Source organism: Nomascus leucogenys, chromosome 20 (genome assembly GCF_006542625.1).
Source record: "Nomascus leucogenys isolate Asia chromosome 20, Asia_NLE_v1, whole genome shotgun sequence".
Classification (NCBI taxonomy): Eukaryota; Metazoa; Chordata; class Mammalia; order Primates; family Hylobatidae; genus Nomascus; species Nomascus leucogenys.
Genome location: NC_044400.1, coordinates 17,060,412 through 17,084,813, shown reverse-complemented (window position 1 = coordinate 17,084,813; position 24,402 = coordinate 17,060,412). Strand labels below are relative to the sequence as shown.

General features: G+C 39.3%; 1 protein-coding gene and 1 long non-coding RNA gene across 3 annotated transcripts in view; one reads left to right on the top strand and one right to left on the bottom strand.

Annotated features, from left to right (window-relative positions):
- The window catches only part of ACMSD (aminocarboxymuconate semialdehyde decarboxylase), a 64,134-nt gene that overhangs the window by 27,295 nt on the left and 12,437 nt on the right, over window positions 1-24,402 (top strand). For both annotated transcript variants that reach the window (XM_030800983.1, XM_003267592.4), the window contains exons 6-8: window positions 1,781-1,874; window positions 5,329-5,424; window positions 6,835-7,007. In XM_030800983.1, the coding sequence (XP_030656843.1) occupies window positions 1,781-1,874; window positions 5,329-5,424; window positions 6,835-7,007 (363 nt within the window). The remainder of the gene's footprint in view (window positions 1-1,780; window positions 1,875-5,328; window positions 5,425-6,834; window positions 7,008-24,402) is intronic.
- LOC105738909 lies at window positions 1,647-10,541 on the bottom strand. The gene is made up of 4 exons (XR_004027255.1): window positions 10,411-10,541; window positions 3,323-3,417; window positions 2,462-2,518; window positions 1,647-1,941 (listed from the first exon to the last, which is right to left on the bottom strand). It is a non-coding gene; the product is annotated as an uncharacterized LOC105738909 (long non-coding RNA).

Here is a 24,402-nt window from a genome sequence, read left to right as displayed (position 1 = left end):
CAAAAACAACTTCGTTACTGGTATAAAGCAGACAGAATGGTAGTGCCAACTGCCCAGCTCCACCATCTATCAGCCACAAGGCCTGAGTAAGTTAGCGTCTATCTGCCTTAGTTTTCTTCTCCATAAAATGAGGGTAGTAAAAGTGTGCATCTCACAAAAAATTAAACTAGTTAATACTTATAAAATTCTTATAACAGCTTGGGCACATAATAAGTTCTCAGTCAATCTTAGTTATAATTGTGAGAGTATAACTTCTTTTTCTATGCTCTACAAACCCTATATATAGAAGGGGATCAACAATATGTTAACTTGAATTGAACAGAAATGAGGGTGGGAGGAGGGTGAGGATCAAAAATCTACCTATTGGGTACAATGGTTATTACCTGGGTGATAAAATAATCTGTATGCCAAGCCCCTGTGACATGCAATTTACCTATATAACAAACCTGCACATGTACCCTGAACATAAGAGTTAATAAAAAATAAAAAGGAAAATTTCTAAAAAGAAAAGAAATACCAGAGGCACATAGAATAAACTTGTATCTAAATGAGGAGTCAAATCCCACTGAGATACCATGACCATGCGCCTTTGCCAAACCCAAACCATCCCAAGAAGTCAATATTTTCTTTCCAACCGGCATCTATTATCAGAAACCAATTAGCTTCTCTCTCTTTAAAAGGCTTATATCTCTTCTGCTCCCCAGGACCTGTTGAATTAAAAGTCCTTTCTTCAATTTACCCTTTTCCTGACACTTCCAGAATCCCTTGTTGTCCCAGAATTGGTTTTCCATTTTAAAAATGCTTATGTACACAAGTCACATTGCATCAGCCTGGTTAGCACAAACATTTATGTATGAGGGTAGGATGAATCACTCCAGAACCTCAATATATGTGGTGAGGAATTATTCTAAGGGAAATCTCTTTTGAATCTTGATGAGCACTAATATTCAATGCCTGTTGAGGAGACTTCCTTTAATTAAACTTTTTGCTGAATAAAGGTCATTCCAACCAGATGGTATTTCCATTTCTCAGAAGGCCCTGGAGCATGCCCATGACATTCATATCAGTGCCTGTCTGGCTAAGGCATTGACCTCTTCCATTTCTGAGGTCATCTCACTCACAGCCGACTGTTCAGAGACTCATCTGGGCTTCTGGGGCTGGGTGAACGCCTGTAGACCCCAGGGATTCCACCCAGTGCTGGGCTCTGAGTAGCCAGGTGGCTTGGGTCAGGCCAGCCAGCCCCAGCCCAGCACTGAGCCTCTCGCTCCAGCACATCAATTCCTCACTTTCCACAAACTCTTGTTTCCAAGTGGGGAAAAGGAGGGGGCACTCTCGCCCTGACTCCAAGGATACAATCTCAGCAGTCCTTCCAAAAGAGTAGACCAAGTAGGAGCCAGAAGGAGCCAAAGGTAGGGGAAATTTTCCCCTACATTTCAGGTGTGGGATTAGTCCTTGAGCATTTTGCTGTCAGCCAAAACATTTGAATGATGGATATTTCCTGATGCTTGTTTTACCAGATGATATACTAAGTTCATCAACCTCAATGGTAAATCTACCAACCCCCTTTGTTAATTCTAAGTGTCCCTTTTATTTTCCAAGCAGGAGAAGTTTGTCAATCTCTCTTCTATATAGATCATAAAACAACTTCAAAAGCATTTTAGTTTAATTATGCAGACCAATATAGACTCAAAGAAAAGCAATTTCCCCAAAACAGTACCTGGTATTTGCTCACTCATCAAAGTAACCCTCTCTCTCTCTCTCTCTCATTGCTTCTTTGAAGGCAGCTGAAAGGCTGAAGTGTTCCCTGTTCGTGCATCCCTGGGACATGCAGATGGATGGACGGATGGCCAAATACTGGCTCCCTTGGCTCGTAGGTTTGTGTCTGTGTGGGGTCTGGAACAGAGGACCAACTCTTGGGTTTTTCCAATCATCTATGGAAACCTATTATGTCAAATAGGGAAAGTATGAATAATTAACAGGATTATGAGTAATAGCAGCTATCACTTACTGAGCTCCTACTTGGATTAGTACTATATATATATATATAACCTCATTTAATTTTAAACATATCCAATACCATCATAAATAAATCATATATTTAATCTATGAGCTTGACATTATAATGATCATTTTACAGATGGAGAAACTGAGGCTTGGAATTTTTAGGTAAGTTGTCCAAGTCACACAGTTAATACATGAAAATGTAATTTACACAGATATATCTGACTCTAAAGCCAGTCTTGCTACACAGACTCCCAAAGAGGCTTCAAAAAATGTAACCGGGGGGAGGGGGGAGGGATAGCATTAGGAGATATACCTAATGCTAAATGACGACGAGTTAATGGGTGCAGTACACCAACATGGCACATGTATACATATGTAACAAACCTGCGCATTGTGCACATGTACCCTAAAACTTAAAGTATAATAATAATAAAATTAAAAAAAAATGTAACCATACCCGTCTAGTAAATTTTTTGGATGATGATAATAGCATCAGCTCATACAAATGAGAACCCTAGAATTAAAGGTAGAAGGTAAACTTCCACCACCCAAAGATCTGAAATCTTATATAAAAGATGACCCAGGCTTGCAATTTTCCTGTTATCTGCTCCTCTCTTCTGCCCTTTGCATCCTGCACTATCCATAGTTCCACGAAAGGGTAGAGGAGAAAACTCCATTTGCTCTATCCAATCTCTCATTATCAGTTGTGATAAGAAGAGATAGAGAACAGATGTAAAATTCTGGAGCTATAGGTGAAAAATACAGCTCATCTACAAACCCAATGAAAACTTGGTCCCCAAATGAAAAGTGCTGGATTTTTTTTCCTTTTTTTTTTTTTTTTTTTTGAGACAAGGTCTCACTCTGTCGCCCAGACTGGAGTACAGTGGTGCAATCTCAGCTCACTGCAAACTCCGCCTCCCAGGTTCAAACAATTCTCCTGCCTCAGCCTCCCAAATAGCTGGGATTACAGGGGTACAACGCCACGTCCAGCTAATCTTTGTATTTTCAGTAGAAACAGGGTTTCACCATGTTGGCCAGGCTGGTCTCAAATTCTTGGCCTCAAGTGATCCACCCACCTCAGCCTCCCAAAGTGCTGGGATTACAGGTGTGAGCCACTGCACCCGGCCTGGATTTTCTTTAAGGGGACCATTGTTCTTTCTCTCCTCAGCCCAACTAGTACAATTAGTAATTATTAAGTAATCAAAATGGCAATCACCATGAAGAATTAAATGGGACAATATATTGGAAGTCAAAAACTGGGATTTTAGTTCCAACTTAGTCTCTATTTCACCGTATTGCCTGTAGTAAATCACTTTACCTCCATGGGCCGCAGTCCCTCATCCAGATGAGAATGCTGGTCCGGATTCCTCCAAAGGCCTCTTTCTGCTGATGTTTTATATATTCCTGTGATTGCTGTTGGAAACCAAAGTATTTAGTAAGGAGGCTTCCTACTCATCCCCCACCAAATTCTTGGGCAATAATTAATAGGATGAGATAACCCAAGATGCCCAGTGCCATCAAGCTTCAAAGAAAAATGTCACCCTATTCACAAAACTTTGATAAGTCCCACAAGCTTATTTATTTATTTATTTATTTATTTAGAGATTGAGTCTCACTCTGTTGCCCAGGCTGGAGCGCAGTGGTGTGATCTCACCTCACTGCAAACTCTGCCTCCCGGGTTCAAGTGATTCTCCTGCCTCAGCCTCCCAAGTAGCTGGGATTACAAGTGCACGCCACCACGCACAGCTAATTTTTGTATTTTTAGTAGAGATGGGGTTTCACCATGTTGGCCAGGCTGTTCTCAAACTCCTGACCTCAAGTGATCTGCCCACCTTGGCCTCCCAAGTGCTGGGATTACAGGAGTGAACCACCGCACCCAGCCCATAAACTTATTTATATTGCAACAGGAGAGCATCTGCATATAGAGTCATTTCATCATCCATTTATGCAACACAAATACATTGATTCCTTCTATCATGCCAGGCCCTGTCCGAGGCACTGAGGATATAGACATGAACAAAACCTCTGCCTTCATGGAGCTTATATTCTAGTTAGAGGAAAGAGATTATAAACAAGTATATATATATATCACAAAAAACAGGCTAATTTTGCAATTTTATCCTGGATGCAAAGGTGGTCATTAGTGGATTAGAGTATTCCCAGCAGAGAAGCATCATGATCCAATTCACACTATGAATGTAACTCTGACTGCTATATGGAGAATGGATTGTGGCGTTATGGTTCAAGTAATTACGGGAAAGTAGAGTCACAGAACTAGAAGAAAGTGATGCCATCCATCTCTCTGCCTTCAGGAAGTTCTGCCCACAAAATGCTTCCAGATGGGTACAAATCCATCATGCTTCCAGCATTCCCAGGCAGCTGGGTGCCAGGGGCATCTCTGCCTGTGAAGCAGTGACCAGCCCCGGGCAGAATGAGCATCCTGTGAAGCCTAGCTCTGCAGCCTACAGAGTCAGCCTTCCCCAGAAGGTGCAGGGCACAGCTGTGGAGCGGTCAGATTTCTGAGTCATGGTCTGAAAAGCAGTCAATGGCAATGTAGCTTGGACTGGCTCCTCAGGGGTGAAGGCATTAGACACGGACCAGCTGCTTCTCCTGGGAGCACAAAGCACTTGAAATAATTCATTTTAATCCAGTTATTTTCAACCTCAGCTACAAGAGGCAGCAAAGATTTCACAGGAATGACCATAACGATAGTTAATATTTAGTGAGCCCTTACTAAATGCCAGGTGCTGTCTGCCAATCCTCAAAACAACTCACTGGCAGGAACTCACCATTTTACAGACGAGGAAATTGAGAGAAAGGCAACTAATATTTTTGTTGAGCACCTCCATTATGAAGTTCTGTTCAGGAACTTGGTCGACATCATTATTTGCAAGGGTCCACAACAGTCTTGCAAAATGGGCAACACAGACGTCATCTTACAGATGAAATCTGGGCTCAGAACCATTAGATAACTTGCCAGAGGCCAGGAGGCAGAAAACTGGAGGAGCTAGGGTCCAGCTCAGACTTGGCACACTCCACCTGTCCCACTGCATCCCAAACTGAAGTCGGGGGAATTAGGGCAAATGCCAAGTCCTCTGGCTCCTCGACCTCTCTAGCCATTAGATGACTCTCCCTTCAAGTGGCAAGTAGGAAGTTTCACGTGGTTCTCCTTGCCAAAGTAATGTCCTATAATACAGCCAAACTATGCCAGGGTACAAGGGCCTCAAGTTTCTTTGCACTGACAATTCCCCAGCCACTAACATCACTGAACTTCTTCTTGGTGGGGTGATCATCCCTGAACCTTGTGACTATTTCCTCTTTCAGGAATGCCAGCAGAGACCACCATAGCCATTTGCTCCATGATCATGGGTGGAGTATTTGAAAAGTTTCCTAAACTGAAAGTGTGTTTCGCACATGGCGGTAAGACCCTATCTTTTTTAGTCAGCTCAGGCTGTCATAACAAAATGCCACAGATTGGGTGACTGTAAGAAAACAGAAATGTATTTTCTCACAGTCCTGGAGGCTAGAAGTCCAAGATCAAGGTGCTGGCAGGGTTGGTTTCTAGTGAGGGCTCTCGTCCTAGCTTGCACATGGCCTCCTTCCTCACATGGCTTTTGGTTTCTTCTCCTTTTCTTACAAGGACATCAGTACACCAGTCCTGTTGGATTAAGGCCCCACCTTATGACCTCATGTAACCTTAATTACCTCCTTAAAGGTCCTTTCTCCAAGCACAGTCACATTTGGTGTTAGGGCTTCAGCATATGAGTTTTGAAGGAATACGATTCAGTTCCTAACATCCTTCCAGCCATCATTCTAGTCACATGATGGTTTAGGATCCAAATTCTACTTTTGTAAGCAAGTTTAGTTTTGTCATTTTTTTTTTTCTGTTTCTTTTATTCAAATCCCTTTAGTTAGATCATGAGCTCTCCAGTCTACAGTAGTCCCTACTATTCTTCATTGTTTATAAATAGGCCTATTTCATTCTTTTACATTGTCTGCCTGGTCCCTGTAGGTAGTTAAATTTGTGACCCTTCAACACACACACACACACACACACACACACACACAATCAAACTATACATGTTACTCACTAACATGCCTTTCCTCCTCAATAGCATAGAGAAGACATCTTTCCATGTCAACAAATACAGAGCTTCATCATTTTTTATGGTGTCATGTATGGCCTTATATTTCATGGATATGCCATCATGACTTAGATAGCCCCTGACTGATAGGCTGTCTCAATATTTTGCTTTTATAATCACACTATATTTGAAAACTTTGATTACATATCTTTACACACTTGCCTTCACTCTTTTTTTTTTTTTTTTTTTTTGAGACAGAGTCTCACCCTGTCACGCAGGCTGGAGTGCAGTGGTGCGATCTCGGCTCACTGCAACCTCCGCCTCCCAGGTTCAAGCGATTCTCCTGTCTCAGCCTCCCGAGTAGCCATGGCTACAGGCATGTGCCACCACGCCCAACTAATTTTTTTATATTTTTAGTAGAGGTGGGGTTTCACCGTGTTAGCCAGGATGGTCTCGATCTCCAGACCTCGTGATCTGCCATCTTTGGCCTCCCAAAGTGCTAGGATTATAGGTGTGAGCCATTGTGCCTGGCCTGTCTTCTCTCTTTAAGATGAGTTTCTCAAATCTGAATTTCTAGATGAGTTAATGTCATTTCTTCCATCATCTCCCAGCATTCAGAACACAATAGGTCCTTTGTAATTACTGTTAATCAGTTGGCCTACAGTAACTTCTTGCATATAACATCAAGACTAAAGGAATCCTTTACAATCAACACCAGCCCCTCAGTAATGGGTTTTACTTGCAGGCGGTGCCTTTCCCTTCACAGTGGGAAGAATCTCCCACGGATTCAGCATGCGCCCAGATCTGTGTGCCCAGGACAACCCAATGAACCCGAAGAAATACCTTGGTTCCTTTTACACAGATGCTTTGGTTCATGATCCTCTGTCCCTCAAGCTGTTAACAGATGTCATAGGAAAGGTAAGCCCAGTCTGCCACTTGGATGGCTTATGGGGAGCAGAATGCTGCATCAGCAACCCATTCTCTCTCCTTTTTTGGCCTCTCTCCAAAAAAGGAATGGAAGAAAGATATTAGATGAAAGGAGAGAGACAGTGAGGTTTGGGAATAGGTTTGCTCAGACAGGGGATTCTCTCCAGGGTCTCCCTCCACACAGAGTATATAATACTAAGAAACTATTATATATGCCAGAGAAATCCCAGATCATCTATATGGCTGGGTATTCCCCCAGATCAGCTCCTCTTCCTTAGCGACATCCCTATATACACCCAAAATGACACATGGCAATGTAGTAAGCAGGAAAGGGGCACAAGTTTCAAAGTCAAATTGATCTTGGTTAACATCCTGGCTCTACCTTTCACTAGTTGGGTAAATTGTGAATGCAACTGTCTTCATCCACTACATGGAGAAAACTGGAACATTGAAAGGGTGGAAAATGCATAGTTGGGAAATTGCATTGGACAGGGAGTCAGGGGAAGATGATGAAGCGTCTTGGGTACCACGCCCTGAGATTTCTTCCTGGAATAATATGGCTTTTGATTCTCTCATTTAATGAAAACACCAGCATGGTGGTACTTTAAAGTACACAAGAAAAAGTCTTTCCTCTGATGTAGTCTCCTCACCAATATCTCTGTTGGTGGCACATCCACCCTTTAAGTATTCTTTAAAAATGCTAACTCAGCAAGTTCGAGAATTTCTAGGGAAAAGGCCTTAGTGAAAAGTCTAAAATATTTTGTATTTCAATTCCATCCTATTACTGACAGATATCTATAGAAGATTTCCACATTTTCCCAAGTGAAAAATCTTTGGGGTTAAAAGTATATGGACATATTTAAAAATTTGCAATATGGTACTTGAGTTTAGACTCTAAGGTTTAAAAAAATCATGTCTAGCAAAAAGAGGCCCATCATTTGAAAGTTGCAAGTAGTGGTTTATCTCCAGAATGGACACTTTATCTCATATTAATGCTGACTGTTTCTCTGGCTTGAGAAAATCACCAGACTATAAATATTAAGAATTTTGGCTTGGTAATCAATTATGTGGTTGAGCTGTGTCTCTGAGTTGTTTAGCTTTTGTGTCACCCCTGCAGACATAGATGGTTAGCAATTGGTTGTGACTGTCAATTGTTTTTGGTTTGGATGGAGAGTGATGAGAAGGTACGTAAGCAGGAGACTTCACAGGGCAGAAACTGAAAGAGACTTTGTGGGCTCTGGACATTGAGCAATGGAGGAAAGGAAGAGGGAAAATCATGTGCAGTTGGGGGAAGGGCTGTTCTTATTACATCCCATCAAGCCTAGTACCTCCTTAGTACCTTCCAAGAAATTGAAAACACCAGGAGAAAACACCATTGCCAAATCCAAAGCCCATTTTCTAAGGGATACTATCAGCACCTTCAGTGAGCACCCAGTGCAATACACATTGGCCAGGAGACAGAAGCAGAAGAGGAAAAATATGGCAAAAGCTTCATGTTAACCAGTGGATGGACTAGTTGGTGAGCACGTGTGAATACATTCCTATTAGGGACCTCCAGAAAAACTCAGCAGGTACTTTACAAACTTCTTGGTGCTGAGATCTTACATTCAAACTGTGAAAGCTTGAGCTATAATAATTTGGGCATCAAAAGCAAATGTGACCTTATTTTATGTGATCTCATAGGCTAGTGAATCCAGGACATAGGAGCAGTACATATTAATAATTTAGGATTCTTTTTAAAATATTAATACTTCTTCATTCTAGTCATATTCACATTAGCAAATTCTCTTTTAAAAATAATCCCCATATCAGAATGGCTAAGGAAAGTCCTAGCTAGACATCTGGGCTAGAGAGCAACCTGGCCAGATGTGAGCAAGAGGACAGAATGCTGTGGAGGGAGGTCTCTAGAAAGAAAATAATGGAACTGATGAATTATTTGATCTGTCTGAGAGTTGGAAACAATTATTGCCAGACATTTAACAGCTCTGTTGATGCATTAGGAACAAATGCAGGATATGCATAGAAAATTAAGCAAACAAAAGAAAAGGAAACAATTAACTCCAAGAAAACAAAAAATCTACATGAGGGCAGATAATCACTGTATATTACTTGACTCAGCAGTGAGCAATATTTTTAGTCATAATAGGGTAAATATTGAGTACTAGTTTAAAAGAAAATCATAATTCTATTAAGAAAATAGAGTAAGAAAGAAATTCTCAGTGGCCATAATGGGAAATCAGTAAATACTCTCTAAAGTTAGTAAACTAAGAAACAATAGTATAAACTTATTATCTGGGAATATAAAGGTAATTATCAAACAATACATGCTAAAATGGTAAAAGTGGCTGTCTTAGGGGATAAGAGTTGGGAAAGTGAGCCAGGGTTTCACTCTGTTACCCAGGCTGGAGGGCAGTGGCATGATCACAGGTCACTGCAACCTCCACCTCCCAAGCTCAAGCCATCCTCCCACCTCAGCCTCCCAAGTAGCTCTTTTTTTTTATTTTTTGTAGAGACAGGGTTTTGCCATGTTGCCCAGCAGGTCCTGGACTTAAGCAATCTGCCTGCTTCAACCTCCCAAAGTGCTGGGATTACAGGCATGAGTCACCATGCCTGGCCAAAAAAATGTTTTTAAAAAAGAGCTGCTTTTGATAATAAAGATATTTTAGTAATATTTGATTGTTTACATATAGACTTTACTTTGATAAATATAAATTTTAAATAACATCTTAAGAATATACAGATATATGTCATATATAAAAAAACAAAACCATTATTGAGCACCTACTATTTCTCAAACTCTGTGCTATTTGGTCAGAAAGTATTTAAATGGCATAATCTCTTGGCTTCCTTCCACCTCTAAAATTCTTTTGCTTTTAAATTCTTTGCTTTGATTTTTAAAGACGGATACAAAGAATGCAGATTATAGATTATCAGTCTAACACCATGAGAAATACAGAAAAAGGAAAACTATATTGCCTCCCTATATTAACACGATCACAGAAAATACACTTCACTATTTAAGTGGATAGATTTTTGAGAGGTCGGTCATACGCTCATCATGAGTATATCATAATTTTGGCTAGATCCATTGGTAACCTACTGCTGCATAATTACAGTCATGATGTTCTGAGAAATGCATCATTAGGCAATGTTGTGGTTGTGCAAACATCACAGTGCCCTTACACAAACTTTTATGGTACAGCCTACTACACACCTAAGCTATATGGTATATAGCCTGGTGCTCCTAGGCTACAAACCTGTACATGTTACTGTACTGAATACTGTAGGCAGTTGTAACCCAATGATACATATTTGTGTAGCTAAACATATCTAAACATAAAAATGGTACAGTAAAAATAAGATGTAAAAGATTAAAAATGTATAGGGCACTTACCATGAATGGAGCTTGCAGGACTGGAAGTTGCTCTGGGTGAGTCAGTAAGTGAGTTGTGAGTGAAAGTGAAGGCCTAAGATACTGCTTTATATTACTATAGACTTCACAAACATCCTACACTTAAGCTACACTAAATTTTTTTTAAATTTTCTTTCTTCAATAGTAAATTAACTTTAGCTTACTGTAACTTTTTTACTTTATAAACTTTTAAATTTTTAAAACTTTTTGACTCAATAACACTTAGCTTAAAATAAGAACACACTATACAGCTGTACAGAAATATTTTTTCTTTATATCCTGATAAGCTCTCTTATATTAAAGAAAATTTTTTTTTTGCTTTTTAAACTTTTTTGTTAAAAACTAAGACTCAAGTATACACATTAGCCTAGGCCTACACAGGGTTAGGATCATCATCACTGTCTTTCACCTCCACATCTTGTCCCACTGGAAGGTCTTCGGGGGCAATAACACACCTGGAGCTGTCATCTCCTATGACAATGCCTTCTTCTGAAATACCTCTGAGGACTTGCCTCAGGCTGTTTTACAGTTAATTTTTTTTAATAAGTAGAAGGAACACATTCCAAAATAATGATAAAAAGGATAATATAGTAAATACATAAGCCAGTAACATAGTCATTTATATCATTACCAAGTCTTACATACTGTACATCATCATCTGTGCTATACTTTTTTTTCTTTAAGACAGTCTCACTCTATCACTCAGGCTGGAATGCAGTGGCATGATCTCAGCTCACTGCAGCCTCCGCCTCCTGGGTTCAAGCAATTCTTGTGTTTCAACCTTAAGTAGCTGGGATTACAGGAATGCACCACCACACCCAGTGTATTTTTAGTAGAGATGGGTTTCACCATGTTAGCCAGGCTGGTCTCAAACTCCTGACTTCAGGTGATCCACCCACCTTGGCCTCCCTAAGTGCTAGAATTACAGGCATGAGCCACTGCACCCAGCCTATCTGTGCTATACTTTTAATAGGACTGGAAGAGATAGGTTTGTTTACACCAGCATCACCACAAACACTTGAGTAATGCATTGCACATAATAATAATAGTAATAATGCATCACATTATGATGGCTATAATATCACTAAGCAATAGAAACTTTTCAGCTCCATTATAATCTTGTGGGACCACTATCACATACGCAGTCTGTCATTGACCAAAACGTCATTATGTGATGCATGACTGTAATTACCCCAAAACTTAGTGGCTTAAAACAAGCCACATAAACAATAATAAACATTTATTATCTCTCATGGTCTCTATATGTTAGGAATTTAGAAATAGCTTAACTGACCCAAAATCTCTCAAGAGGTGAGACAGGCAAGGTGTCAGTCAGGGCTGTAGTTATCTAAAAGCTTGGCTGGGGCTAAAGGATTTACATTCAAGGTGGATTTTACCCATGAGTGGCATGTCAGTGCTTGGTTTTGGTGGAATGCCTCAGTTCCATTCCAGGTGCGCCTCTTCACAGCAGCTTGACTGTCCTCACAACATGGCTGCTGGATGCCCCCAAGAGTGAGTGATCTGAGAGAGAAATGGGGAGAGATGGTAATGGAGACAGGAGGGAGGGAGGGAAGAAGGAGGGGGTAGAAAGAGAAAGAGAGAGAGAGAGAGAGAGAGAGAGAGAGAGAGAGATTGAGCACACACCAGAAAGAAGCTATCCTTTCCATGACCTAGAGTCAGAAGTCATGTAGTATTAATTCCACCACATTTTATTCGTTAGAAGCAAGTCATTTAATCTGGCTCACATTCAAGGGGAGTAGAATTAGATCCCACCTTTTGAAGGGAGGCTTATCAAAGGATTTGAAGGTGTATTTTAAAACTACCTCATTCCACTCTCTGGCCACAAATTATTTATATTCCTCCTAAATGCAAAACACCCTCACCCCTACCAAGACAGCCCCAAAAGTCTCATCCATTTATAGCATCACTTTAAACTCTAGGATTTTGTTGCTTAGATGAACTGGTGGATGAGGCTCCTCATGTATACTTTCTCCAAATCTGAAGAACTGTGAACTGAACAGACAAGTTCCTTTGTTCCTCACACACTCAATGTAAAATGGCGAGACAAGCATAGGATACTTGCTATCCTTTCCATTCCAAAGGGGGAAAACAAGAGCTTCAGAGGAGGTCACTAGCCACCAGCAAGTCTGAAATCCATCAGGCACATATTGGTAGTTCCTTTATTAGAACTCAAAGCATAGAAACCATTCAACATAGCTCTTTTTGTTTTGTTTTGTTTTGTTTTGTTTTGTTTTTGAGACAGGGTTTTGCTCTGTCATCCTGGCTGGAGTGCAGTGGCACCATCTCAGCTCACTGCAACCTCCATTCCCCAGACTCAAGGGATCCTCCAGCCTCAGTCCCCTAAGTAGCTGGGATCACAGACGCATGCCACCACAGCTGGCTAATTTTTGTATACTTTGTAGAGACAGGGTTTTGCCATGTTGCCCAGGCTGGTCTCGAACTCCTGGACTCAAGTGATCCACCCATCTCAGCCTCCCAAAGTGCTGGGATTACAGGTGTGAGCCACTGTGCCAGGCCAATTCAACATAGCTGTTGCTTCTACCTTCTCAGTCGTCTTTCCTTTTCCATAAAAGCCTGTGTTTGTGGCTGAGCAGTTTGTACAGACTGCTTCATGCCTGTACATGTTTTATAGTCCAAAGGTTTACTTTCCTTTTTTGTATCTGTTCCTTTCAGTCCAAGCTGGTGGTGCTTCTAATACAATTCCCTTAAAAACCAAATGAGTCTTTCATGAATCTTACTAAGTTTCACATCATTAGGCAAAAGACTTAGCCACAAATCTCTGAGAAAAGTCCTTCTCTACCTTTGGGTTTCTGCTTAGGTGGCTGAGAGACAACAGCCTTAAGCTTCTGAGAAGCCCTTTTTGTTTGACTGAATGGCTTTTTGAGGCACTTCCTAAATCTTTTGAGGTTATAACAAAGACATTATAGTCACATCTTGGCTTAATTTTTAGACTCTATTTTTCTGATTATGCCCTGGATTTAGTTTTTGCCAGAAATCCATATCTGAACTTTAGCATCATTTGCTATAGGAGAGGCTGGAAATATTCAAACCCAACAATCCCCATAGTACCAGTCCATGGCTCAGGAGTTGGGGACCCCTGTTGTAGTTGACAGCATTGCTAAATTTTTGCCACCACCATAGCAAGGATCACCCTTCTTCTAGTTTCCAATCACATTTTCCTCATTCTCCTTTAAGCCTTTACTGCAACCTTCTCACAGGCCACTGGGCTTCTAATAAGAGTCTTTACAAGGACCTTTGGTCTTTCATGATTTTCAAAGTCCTTCCAACTTCCTCCTACTAATCAGTTCCAAAGCCACTCCTACATTTTCAGGTTTTTGTTATGGTAGCACCAAATTTCCAGGAACCAAACTCTGTATTCGTTACATGTTGCTGCATCACAAATTAACCTAGAACTTAGTGGTTTAAAACAAGAATGCATATTTATTATCTCATTCATTTTCTCTGGGTCAGGAATTCAGGAACCCTCTGGCTTGGCAATTCTAGCTCAGGGTTTCTCTTGAGGTTCAATAAGATGACTGCAGACCACCAATTTCTTCTTTCTTTCCTTCCTTCTTTATTTTGTTTTATTTTATTTACATGCTACTTACACAAACTTAACCCCAAACTCTCCACCAGTTTTGTAACTTTCCTCTCAGTACATTCAGATGCATACACTAACACTAGTCCATTAATTCTGTATTCTTAAAGAAATATCTTCAGGAGCCTTCTGATGCTCTAATTGGGACTGAGTTGCTATTTAAACCTGCTGCACAGCTGTCATCCTGAAATCTCTCTTCATGAGGATATTCTCAATCTCTCTCATTGGATTCCTTGTTTGCTGAATCTCATGATTTTCCTATGTCTTCATTTTACTCCTTCATCTTGCTGGACAACATCCTTCAATAACTTTCAGAGAAGGAAGTATGGGGGATGAACTTTTCAAAACCTTGTTTATCTGAAAATGTCTGTATTCATCCTTCACAATGAGCTAATTGTTTGGCTAGGTAATAATTCTAGCTTGGAGGTCATTTTTTTCCCTCAGAATTTTAAAGTCATTACTCCATTGTGTTCTAGCTTTTAGAGGTGCTGTTGGGTAATGTAATGATATCCCAATTTTTGAAATTTGTGTAAAACCTGCTTCTCTCTCCTCCTTACCACAACTTCAAAGAGTCTAAGAATTTCTTTTTGTCCTGAAATTTCACAATGATACTACTTGATATAGGTCTATTTTCACCCATTACTCGAGTCATTTGGTGGATCCTTTCATTCCGTAAATTTTCTTAAATTATGTGTTAATGATTTCCTTCCCTCTGCTTTTTCTCTCTAGAATTCCTATTGTTCTAAAGTTGAACCTATTTTTGTTTTCTGTCTTATATACCACCTCTTTGAACTTTTGTTTTACTTTCTGGGAGATTTTTTTCAACTTTATTTAAAAAGCCTTCTATTTAGTTGGTCTCTTAATTTCCAAAAGCTTATTATTTTTCTTGTTTTCTGAATTTTTTTAAATATCCTGTTCTTGTTGGGTGGATGCAATACCTTTTCTTATCTCTCTGAATATACTAAGAATTTTAGGAAGTTTAATTATCCCTGCAAGTCTTCCTCCAGGTGGCTTTTTTGTCTGTCTTTTAAAGTCTCAGTCTTTCATATTAAATGCTTTCCTCATGTGTCTATACTTTTTGAGCATGTACAATGTTTTAGTACCTGATTCTTGGAGTTGCTAGGGCAAGACAGAGGTAATAATTGCACAGCATTGTGAATGCGCTCTATGCCAATGAAGTGTACATTTTAAATAGTTAATTTTGTGTTATGTGAATTTCCCCTCAATTTTTTTAAGGGGCCTGTTTCTGCAAGTTAGACTTTCTGCCACCCCAGCCAAAATATCTATTCATATGTTATTCACTTTATTTATTTATTTAGAGACAAAGTCTCACTCTGTCACCCAGGCCGGAGTGCAGTGGCATGATCTCAGCTCACCGCATCCTCTGCCTCCCAATTCAAGCAATTCTTGTGCCTGTCAGCCTCCTGAGTAGCTGGGATTACAGGTATGAGCCAGAACACCTGGCTAATTTTTGTATTTTTAGTAGAGACATGGTTTCACCATGTTGGCCAGGCTGGTCTCAAACTCCTGACCTCAGGTGATCCTCCTGCCTCAGCCTCCCAAATTTCTGGGATTACAGGCATGTGCCACTGCACCTGGCCCTTTGCTTTATTTTTAATGGAGAATCCCGAAATTCTTGTTCTGTAAATAGAAAGCATTTTTATTTTGTAGTAAAAGAAATGGTTCACTTTTAGGAGCAACACTGTCAGTTTTTACAACAATAAGCAGAAATATGATCTTGTCTTGGGCATTTGATCTGTGAGTAAGAAGATGAACCTAAGCTGGACATCATTCAGGCCCAATGGATAAAGCTTCACCATCCCCTTTCTGTACCTCTACATCTTTCATATTCAGGACTACTCTATTCAAGGGGTTCTGAAGGGCTAGGATGATGCAGAAGCACTGAAAAGTGATTTATCATTAAAGAAAGATGTGAATATACCCAATGCTATTGTAGGCAGCAGCCCATACCATACATATTAGAAATATTTCCAACATGGCTTAAAACAAAAAGAGTTTCTCAGGCTGGGCATAATCCCAACACTTTCGGAGGCCGAGATGGGAGGATCACTTGAGGCCAGGAGTTCAAGACCAGCCTGCCCAACATGGTGAAACCCTGTCTCTACTAAAAATACAAAAAAAAAAAAATTAGCCAGATTACATCTGTAATCCCAGCACTTTGGGAGGCTGAGGCGGTTGGATCACTTGAGGTCAGGAGTTTGAGACCAACCTGGCCAACATGGTGAAACCCCATCTCTACTAAAAATACAGAAAGTAGCCAGGCGTGGTGATGGGCACCTGTAATCCCAGCAACTCGGGAGGCTGAGGCACGAGAATCCCTTGAACCTGGGAGGTGGAGATTGCAGTGAGCCAAAATTGCACCACTGCACTCCAGCCTGAGAGGCACAGTGAGACTTGGTCTCAAAACAAACAAAAAAACGTGGGGGAGGGTACCTGCCTAATTCCCACCTAACTTGACATTTAAATTTGTTTGAATACTTCGGCTTCCTAGTATTTTGGTTACAAGATATTTTCCTGTGTACTGGAATCCTCAATATAGTAAAAATACTTTTTTGAGGCCTGTAAGCTTCCTTTCTGTCTTCTCAAGAAGTTGTGGTAAGTGAGAGAGTTGAAGTCCTGGCTCTACTACTAGTTAGGTGGTGACCAAATATCAAGTCACTTACCCTTCTCAGCCTCAGCTTCTAAAACTGTAAAATGGGGATGATAACCAGGCAGAGTTGGTGTGAAGAGTTAATATAATACTATGCCAAAGAACTGTACAAATGTCAGAGATTTTCATTACCTACTCCAGTGCTTTACAAATAGTAGGTGTTAAGTTAATGTTTGTTTAATTGAATTGTATAATGATCTTGGGAATATAAAGCTAATTTTACTTTGCATTGATTGAATTAAACCAGGCTCTTTCTCTAGGAAATTATGTCTCAGGGAACAAACTAAATATCTAGTATGCTAGAATTTTTGGAGTAAGTTATGTTATAACAGAGTATGCTGTATTTACTGCAAATGCTACTAATGAGATATGCTAATGGGAAGATAATTAAGTGTTCCTTTTCCAGAAGAAAAAATGAAACTTTCTCCCATGATTAGAACTATTTTGTAAGCCACATCTTTGTGTTTGCAGAACTCCCTAAAAACGTGAAAAAGTTCATGCATCCCAGCAGGTGAGAAGTTTATTTCTTTTCCCTGACAGGAATATTAATCACTATTATTATCAGCTCAGTAAGTCCTTGACCTCATGGGGAGATGTGTCCAGCTGCTGGCTTTGGAGAGGGAAATGTATGTTGGAGCAAAGTGTTGATATCCACTGCTTTACTGCCTAATAAGGAAAGCCAGCAACTGTCCAGAAGGTAGAATTTCAGGATTCCAGATGAGGCAGCCATGGTACCTAAAATGCCCATCATTAGAATTATTCCTTGGGGTTTAATACAGTCTTTAGAAATGCCCTACTAAAATGGAGATGTTGTCAAATGCTACATTAGCACAGATATTTTAAAAACTGGTGCATGATTGGCTGGGCGCGGTGGCTCACACTTGTAATCCCAGCACTTTGGGAGGCCGAGGCGGGGGGATCACGAGGTCAGGAGATCGAGACCACGGTGAAACCTCGTCTCTACTAAAAATACAAAAAATTAGCCGGGCATGGTGGCGGGCACCTGTAGTCCCAGCTACTCGGAGAGGCTGAGGCAGGAGAATGGCGTGAACCTGGGAGGCAGAGCTTGCAGTGAGCTGAGATTGCGCCACTGCACTCCAGCCTGGGTGACAGAGCGGAGACTCCGTCTCAAAAAAAAAAAAAAAAAAAAAAAAAAAAAACAAAAAAACTGGTGCATGATCATGGCGGACACCAAGGGAATAGGATCTTGGATCACAGACGAAAAGACAGAAGAAATTTCAGCTTTTGGGAGGCCAAGATCAGATATGTTATTTGGGAACCTAAGATGTGAGGAGAGCTTTGGGTATCGCAAGGAGCTAAGGTTAATGGAAATGGAGGCAACAGTCATCCAAGGCCGTATCATATGACTCCTTAACCCAGGATTCCTCATGTAATTCATTTAAAAGACAATCAATTTGCAGTTATGAAATAACAGGTGATAGAACTAGCAATAGAAAAAGTCATTTTTTTAGAGACAAGGTTTCACTCTGTAGCCCAGGCTGGGGTACAATGGTGCGATCATAGCTCACTGCAGCCTTGAACTCCTGGACTCAAGTGATCCTCCCACCACAGCCTCCTGAGGAGCTGGGACACAGGTACCATGGCTGGCTAAATTTTTGATTTTGTAGAGACAGGGTCTCACCATGTTGCCCAGACTGGTCAACATAGGTTGCTTCTGGCTGAAAGTGATCCCCCCCACCTCAGCCTCCCAGAGTGCTCCAATTACAGGTGTGAGCCACTACACCCAGCCAAAAAAGCATTTTAAGCCAAGTATTTATTAGGCATCAATCAACAGGAGACTGGTATTCCTCAATAGAGTATGTGACCTTCATCCTACAGGATCATATAACTCTTGAAGAATCTCTTCCCTCCCGTTTTTTCTTGCCACTATCTCTTCTCCCTCTGAACAAGAAACTCAATAAAAATTTCATTTCCAATTTTGTATGCCTATTGCTTTCTCTCCTGTGAAATTACTGACAAGTCAGAAATGGTCAAAGATTTACCAGAAGTATCAATGAGATGTACAGATAGATAACAGGTATGAAAAATGAAAAATTCACAAGCCAAATACAAGTACATACAATTACCTACTTGTACATAATTACGAGTAGATAATTAACCTCCTACAGGGAGGAGTTGTGAACAATAGTTACTAAATAATAATTCAACATTGCCAAACTCTGAGTGTGATGTTCTGCAATAGGCATCCAAAATCAAGTTAGAAAGGAAAGCAGGAAAGTGTCTTAACCAGAAGGACAAACTGCAGAAAGGTGATTTTCATTTCTGCTTCAGAATTATTTGCTTTCTCCATATTAATATGGAATATACCCCCTCTTAAAATATATTTATGTCCAAGAAGGCCATAATACTGAAATGGAAGAATTCCTGACTAGAAGGCAAAATTAATTTCTAGACTTCATTTTCATGTTAAGGTAGTTGACAAATGTAGTGAAAGCAAGGGACTTTTAAATATTATGTTGTGTTTTGGAATTGTAAACAGCTTTAGCAAGAGGAGTTTAGAAATAAGGACAAATGAACCTCCAGTGAATACCAAGCAGGCAGTTCAGAATGAGATCAGCTGTTGCCACAGATGTAAATAGACATAACTTTGGGTCTTTAGGACTTTTATCAGCAGGTGTATTTGTTTGGTTTCATACAGCAATGAGTACAGAAATCTAAAAATAAGACTTGTTAGTCTACCATGGCCTTCCTCTAAACTGTATTATGTACTTTCCCATATTATTTCATATAAATGTATTCATAAAACCTAGGAAAATCTTTTTTGGGGGGTAGAAATCAAAGTGTCATTTATCCGCAAATAGCTCGAATTTAGAGTATTTAAAATATATTTAATATTTCAGGCCTAGGCCAGGCACAGTGGCTCACGCCAGTAATCCTAGCACTTTGGGAGGCTGAAGTGGGTGGATCACTTGAGCTCAGGAGTTTGAGACCAGCCTGGCCAACATGGTGAAACCCTGTCTCTACAGAAAATTCAAAAATTAGCTGGGCATGGTGGTGTGCACCTGTTGTCCCAGCTACTTGGGAGGATGAGGTGAGAGGATCACTTGAGCTTTGGAGGCAGAAGTTGCAGTGAGCAGAGATCATGCCACTGCACTCCAGCCTGGATGATGGAGTGAGACTTTGTCTCAAAAAATATACACATATATATATTTATATATATAACACATATGTAAATATATATTTATATATAATACATATGTAAATATATATTTATATATAATACATATGTAAATATATATTTATATATAATACATATGTAAATATATATTTATATATAATACATATGTAAATATATATATTTATATATAATACATATGTAAATATATATATTTATATATAATACATATGAATATATATTTATATAATACATACGTAAATATATATATATAATACATATGTAAATATATATATTATATAAATATATATATAACATATATTATATACGTAATTTTTTTTCAGGTCTAGTTACAGTCAGACTTCATCTTTCATATATTCAAGCGTTCATGCCTTCAACACACACACATTTCTTAAAGTAACTCCCATATTGATTATGAGCATGTATCAGAGTTTTATTCTAAACTTGTATCAAAATAAGAAACATTCTCAAAAGTCCAATTCAAAGAATCCTTCTTACAAACACATTTTATAGAGAAAAAATCAGCAGATAAATTATTAAACTAGGTTTTTTTAAAGAAGGAAAATAATATCTAGTTAAGGATGACAGCCTCTTTGCCTTATTGGTTAAAGGTCTTAAACTAGTTTCAAGAGTAATAATCAGTCGAGTGGGTTTCCTGAGAGGGTCTTTTAAGCTCATTACTCTATTAGAAAATTGCTCAAGTATTTTATCAGGAAAAGAATTATTTCCCAAGGAAAAGCAGCTAGTCACATCAGACCACAAAGTTCTGCCCCCACAAAGGTTTGGGAACCCTTTATTTCTTACATTTATTGGGGGCTGCTTATGCCATGCTAAAGAACTTGAGCTTTACCTTCTAGGCAATGGAAAACTATTGAGAGGGTTTAAGCAGAGATATGCCATGATCAAATTTGTATGTTTAAATGACCATTTTCTCCACTATTTAGTATTGACTGAAGTGGATGAGACTGGAATTCCAGGAATAGGATGGCCTTAACTTTTGAAAATCAGTGTAATTCACCATATTCATGAAATAAATGGTATGATCATTTTATAGATGAATAAAAAGGACTTGGCAAAATTCATTACCCATTCATGAATTTTTTTTTTTTTTGGCAGAGTCTCGCTCTGTCGTCCAGGCTGGAGTGCAGTGGCGCCATCTTGGCTCACTACAAGTTCCACCTCCCGGGTTCACACCATTCTCCTGCCTCAGCCTCTCGAGTAGCTGGGACTACAGGTGCCCGCCAACACGCCCGGCTAATTTTTTGTATTTTTAGTAGAGACGGGGTTTCACCGCGTTAGCCAGGATGGTCTCGATCTCCTGACCTCGTGATCTGCCCGCCTCAGCCTCCCAAAAGTGCAGGGATTACAGGCGTGAGCCACTGCGCCCGACCCATGATTTTTAATAAAACAAAACTCAGCAACTAAGAATAGAAAAGAACTTCCTCAATCTGATAGAGATTGTCATAAAAAAAATCGTAGCTATCCCCATACATAATGGTGAAATATTAAACACCTTCTCCCTAAGATGGGGAGAGAGGCAAAGATGTCCACCCTCACGCCTTCCAATCAACAATGCACTGGCAATCCTACCCAGAACAAGAAAACAAGAAAAAGTAAACAGCATACACATGGGTGAAAGAAGTAAATAGTCACTTTGGCAGATGATATGACATAATTGTTTATGTAATAAATTTAAAGGACCCTACAAAGCAATTACTGGAACTAATAAGTGGCTTTAACAAGATTGCAGGACATAACGGCAATATTTTAAAAATCAGTTGTATTTTTATATACTAGCAGCAAGCAATTATAAATTAAACTTTTAAACAATTCAATTTATAATAGTGTTTTAAAAACTAAAATACTCAGAAATAAACTGAAATGATGTGTAAGACTTCTACACTGAAAACTATAAAATATTGCTAAGAGCAATTTTTAAAAATCTAAATAAATGGAAAGTTCTATCATGTTTATGGATCAGAGAACTCTACAATGTTAAGATATCAATTCTCCTCACATTAATCTATAGAGTCAATGTAATCCAAGCTAAATCTAAAAATCTAAAATGTATACAGATATACAAAGGACTAGAAGAGCCAAAATTATCTTGAAAAAGAAAAATAAGTTAAAAACTTGCATTAACTGACCTCAAGGGTTACTACAGAACAACAGCAATCAAGACAGTGTGATATTGGCACAAGGAAAGACAAATAGATCAATGGAATAAACTAGAGAATCCACATATATATCCATTGTTTTTCTTTCTTTCTTTCCTTCCTTCCTTCCTTCCTTCCGTCTTTCTTTCTTTCTTTCTTTCTTTCTTTCTTTCTTTCTTTCTTTCTTTCTTTCTTTTCTTTCTTACTGACACAGGGTCTCACTCTGTCACCCAGGCTGGAGTGCAGTGGCACGATCTCGGCTCACTGCAACCTGTGCCTCCCAGGTTCAAGTGATTCTCCTGCCTCAGCCTCCCAAGTAGCTGGGATTACAGGCACGCACCATCATATCTGGCTAATTTTTGTATTTTGGGTAGAGACGGGGTTTCACCATGTTGCCCAGGCTGGTCTTGAATTCCTGGCTTCAAGTTATCCTCCCACCTTGGCCTCCCAAAGTTCTGGGATTAGTCATGAGCCACCGTGCACAGCCCAGAAATATATTCATCCTTATATGGTCAATTAATTCTTGACAGAGGCACAAAAGCAATTACATGGGGAAAGGAAAGCCTTTTCACAAATGGTGCTGAAGCAAGAATCCATCATATGGGGGGGAAATGAACCCTGACCCTATCTCATACCAGCCATACACAAAAGTTAATTTGAGCAAGATTATACAACTAAACAAAAAAGCTAAAACAGTAAAGCTTCAAGAAGAAAATATAGAAGAATATCTCTTCAGTTTGGAAGCAGGCAAAAATTTCTTGGACAAGACGCAGAAAGCAATAACCATAAAGAAGAATTTGACAAATTAGACTTCATCACATTAAACACTTTAGCTCATCCTAAGACAACATTAGTAACAAGAATAAGTAAGCCACAGAATGGTAGAAAATATTCATAAAGCATATATATGACAAAGGACTTATATCCAAAATATATAAAGAACTACTAAAACTCATGATGAAAAGCCCAACAATCCTATTTAAAAGTGGGCAAAAGGCTTAAATGGCCACTCCCCGAAAGAAGATAACAATTAGCCAATAAACATATTTAAAGGTGCTCAACATCATTAGTTCATCAGAAAAATGCAATTTAAACTATGATGAGAAAACACTGCACATCAACTGAAGAGCCAAAAACAAAAAAGACTGAGAACTCAACTATGAGCAAGGATGTAAAACAACTAGAATTTTCACACATTGTTAGTAGAATATACTCCAGTCCTATGACCCAACAGTTTTACTCCTAGGTATTTTCCTAAGAGAATTGAAAATACATATCCACACACAAAAATACAACTTGTAAAGTTCTTGGCAGCTGTATTCCAAACAGCCAAAAACAGGAAATAGTGTTAAATGTCCATCCACAGAAGCATGGATAAACAAATTACCATATATTTGACACGATGGAATACTACTCAGCAAAAAACAACAACAAAACAGAAAAGAAAAAATAATTTGCTGATACACACTACAACATAAATAACTCTTACAAAAGGCTGAATGAATGAAGCTGGATCCCAGAGAGTGTATACTGTATGGCTCCATTCATATGAAGTTCTTGAAGAGGCAAAACTAGTCTATGGTGAAAAAAAAAGACAGGTTATTACCTTTAGTGGGAGAATTGAGAGGAGAGAATGACCAAGAAGGAGCATGAGGGAGCTTTGTGGGGTGATGAAAATGTGCTGTATTTTGATAGGGATGTGGGCAAAGCCAGTGTATTCATTTGTCAAAAATCAGCAAATTCATCACTCAAGAATTTGTGTTTTACTCTATGTAACTATTACTTTAAAAAAAGACATTGAATGCTAGCTAGTAGATTTGCTTTTTGCAGTGGTGTGGGTTAACCATTCTGAAAATACTTCGTGTGCATTCTAGGCTCATGCAAATGAAGAAACAACATGAGTAAAATGGCAGGTATCTCACTGTTGGATAAGGTAATTAGAAATATGAAGAGTAGGAAGAAGATGAGAAGGTACCCTGTAGTGTTTGGATTGGAAACAGATATACTGGTATAATACATGGTTTTTAATATAGAAAGATATGGAAATACAGATATGTGCGTGTGAGGCAGGTATTTCCTCATCAGTAGCAGTTATCAGTTACAGCGCCCAGATCTTGGTTTCTAGTTACCATTTTCCATCAAAGGAACCTAGTCTGCTTGGAGAAAAGGCTGTTTCCAAGACAGAGAAAGCATAAAGTGAGCTAGAACATTTTGTACCTGAAAGTAAGGAAGTACGGTCAGCCCTCTGTATTCACAGGTTCCACATCCACAGATTCAACCAACTGAATTGTCCAACAGGTCAAAAATAGTTTTAAAGATAAAATAAAATAACACAATAACAAATACAAATATAAAGAATAATACAGTATAA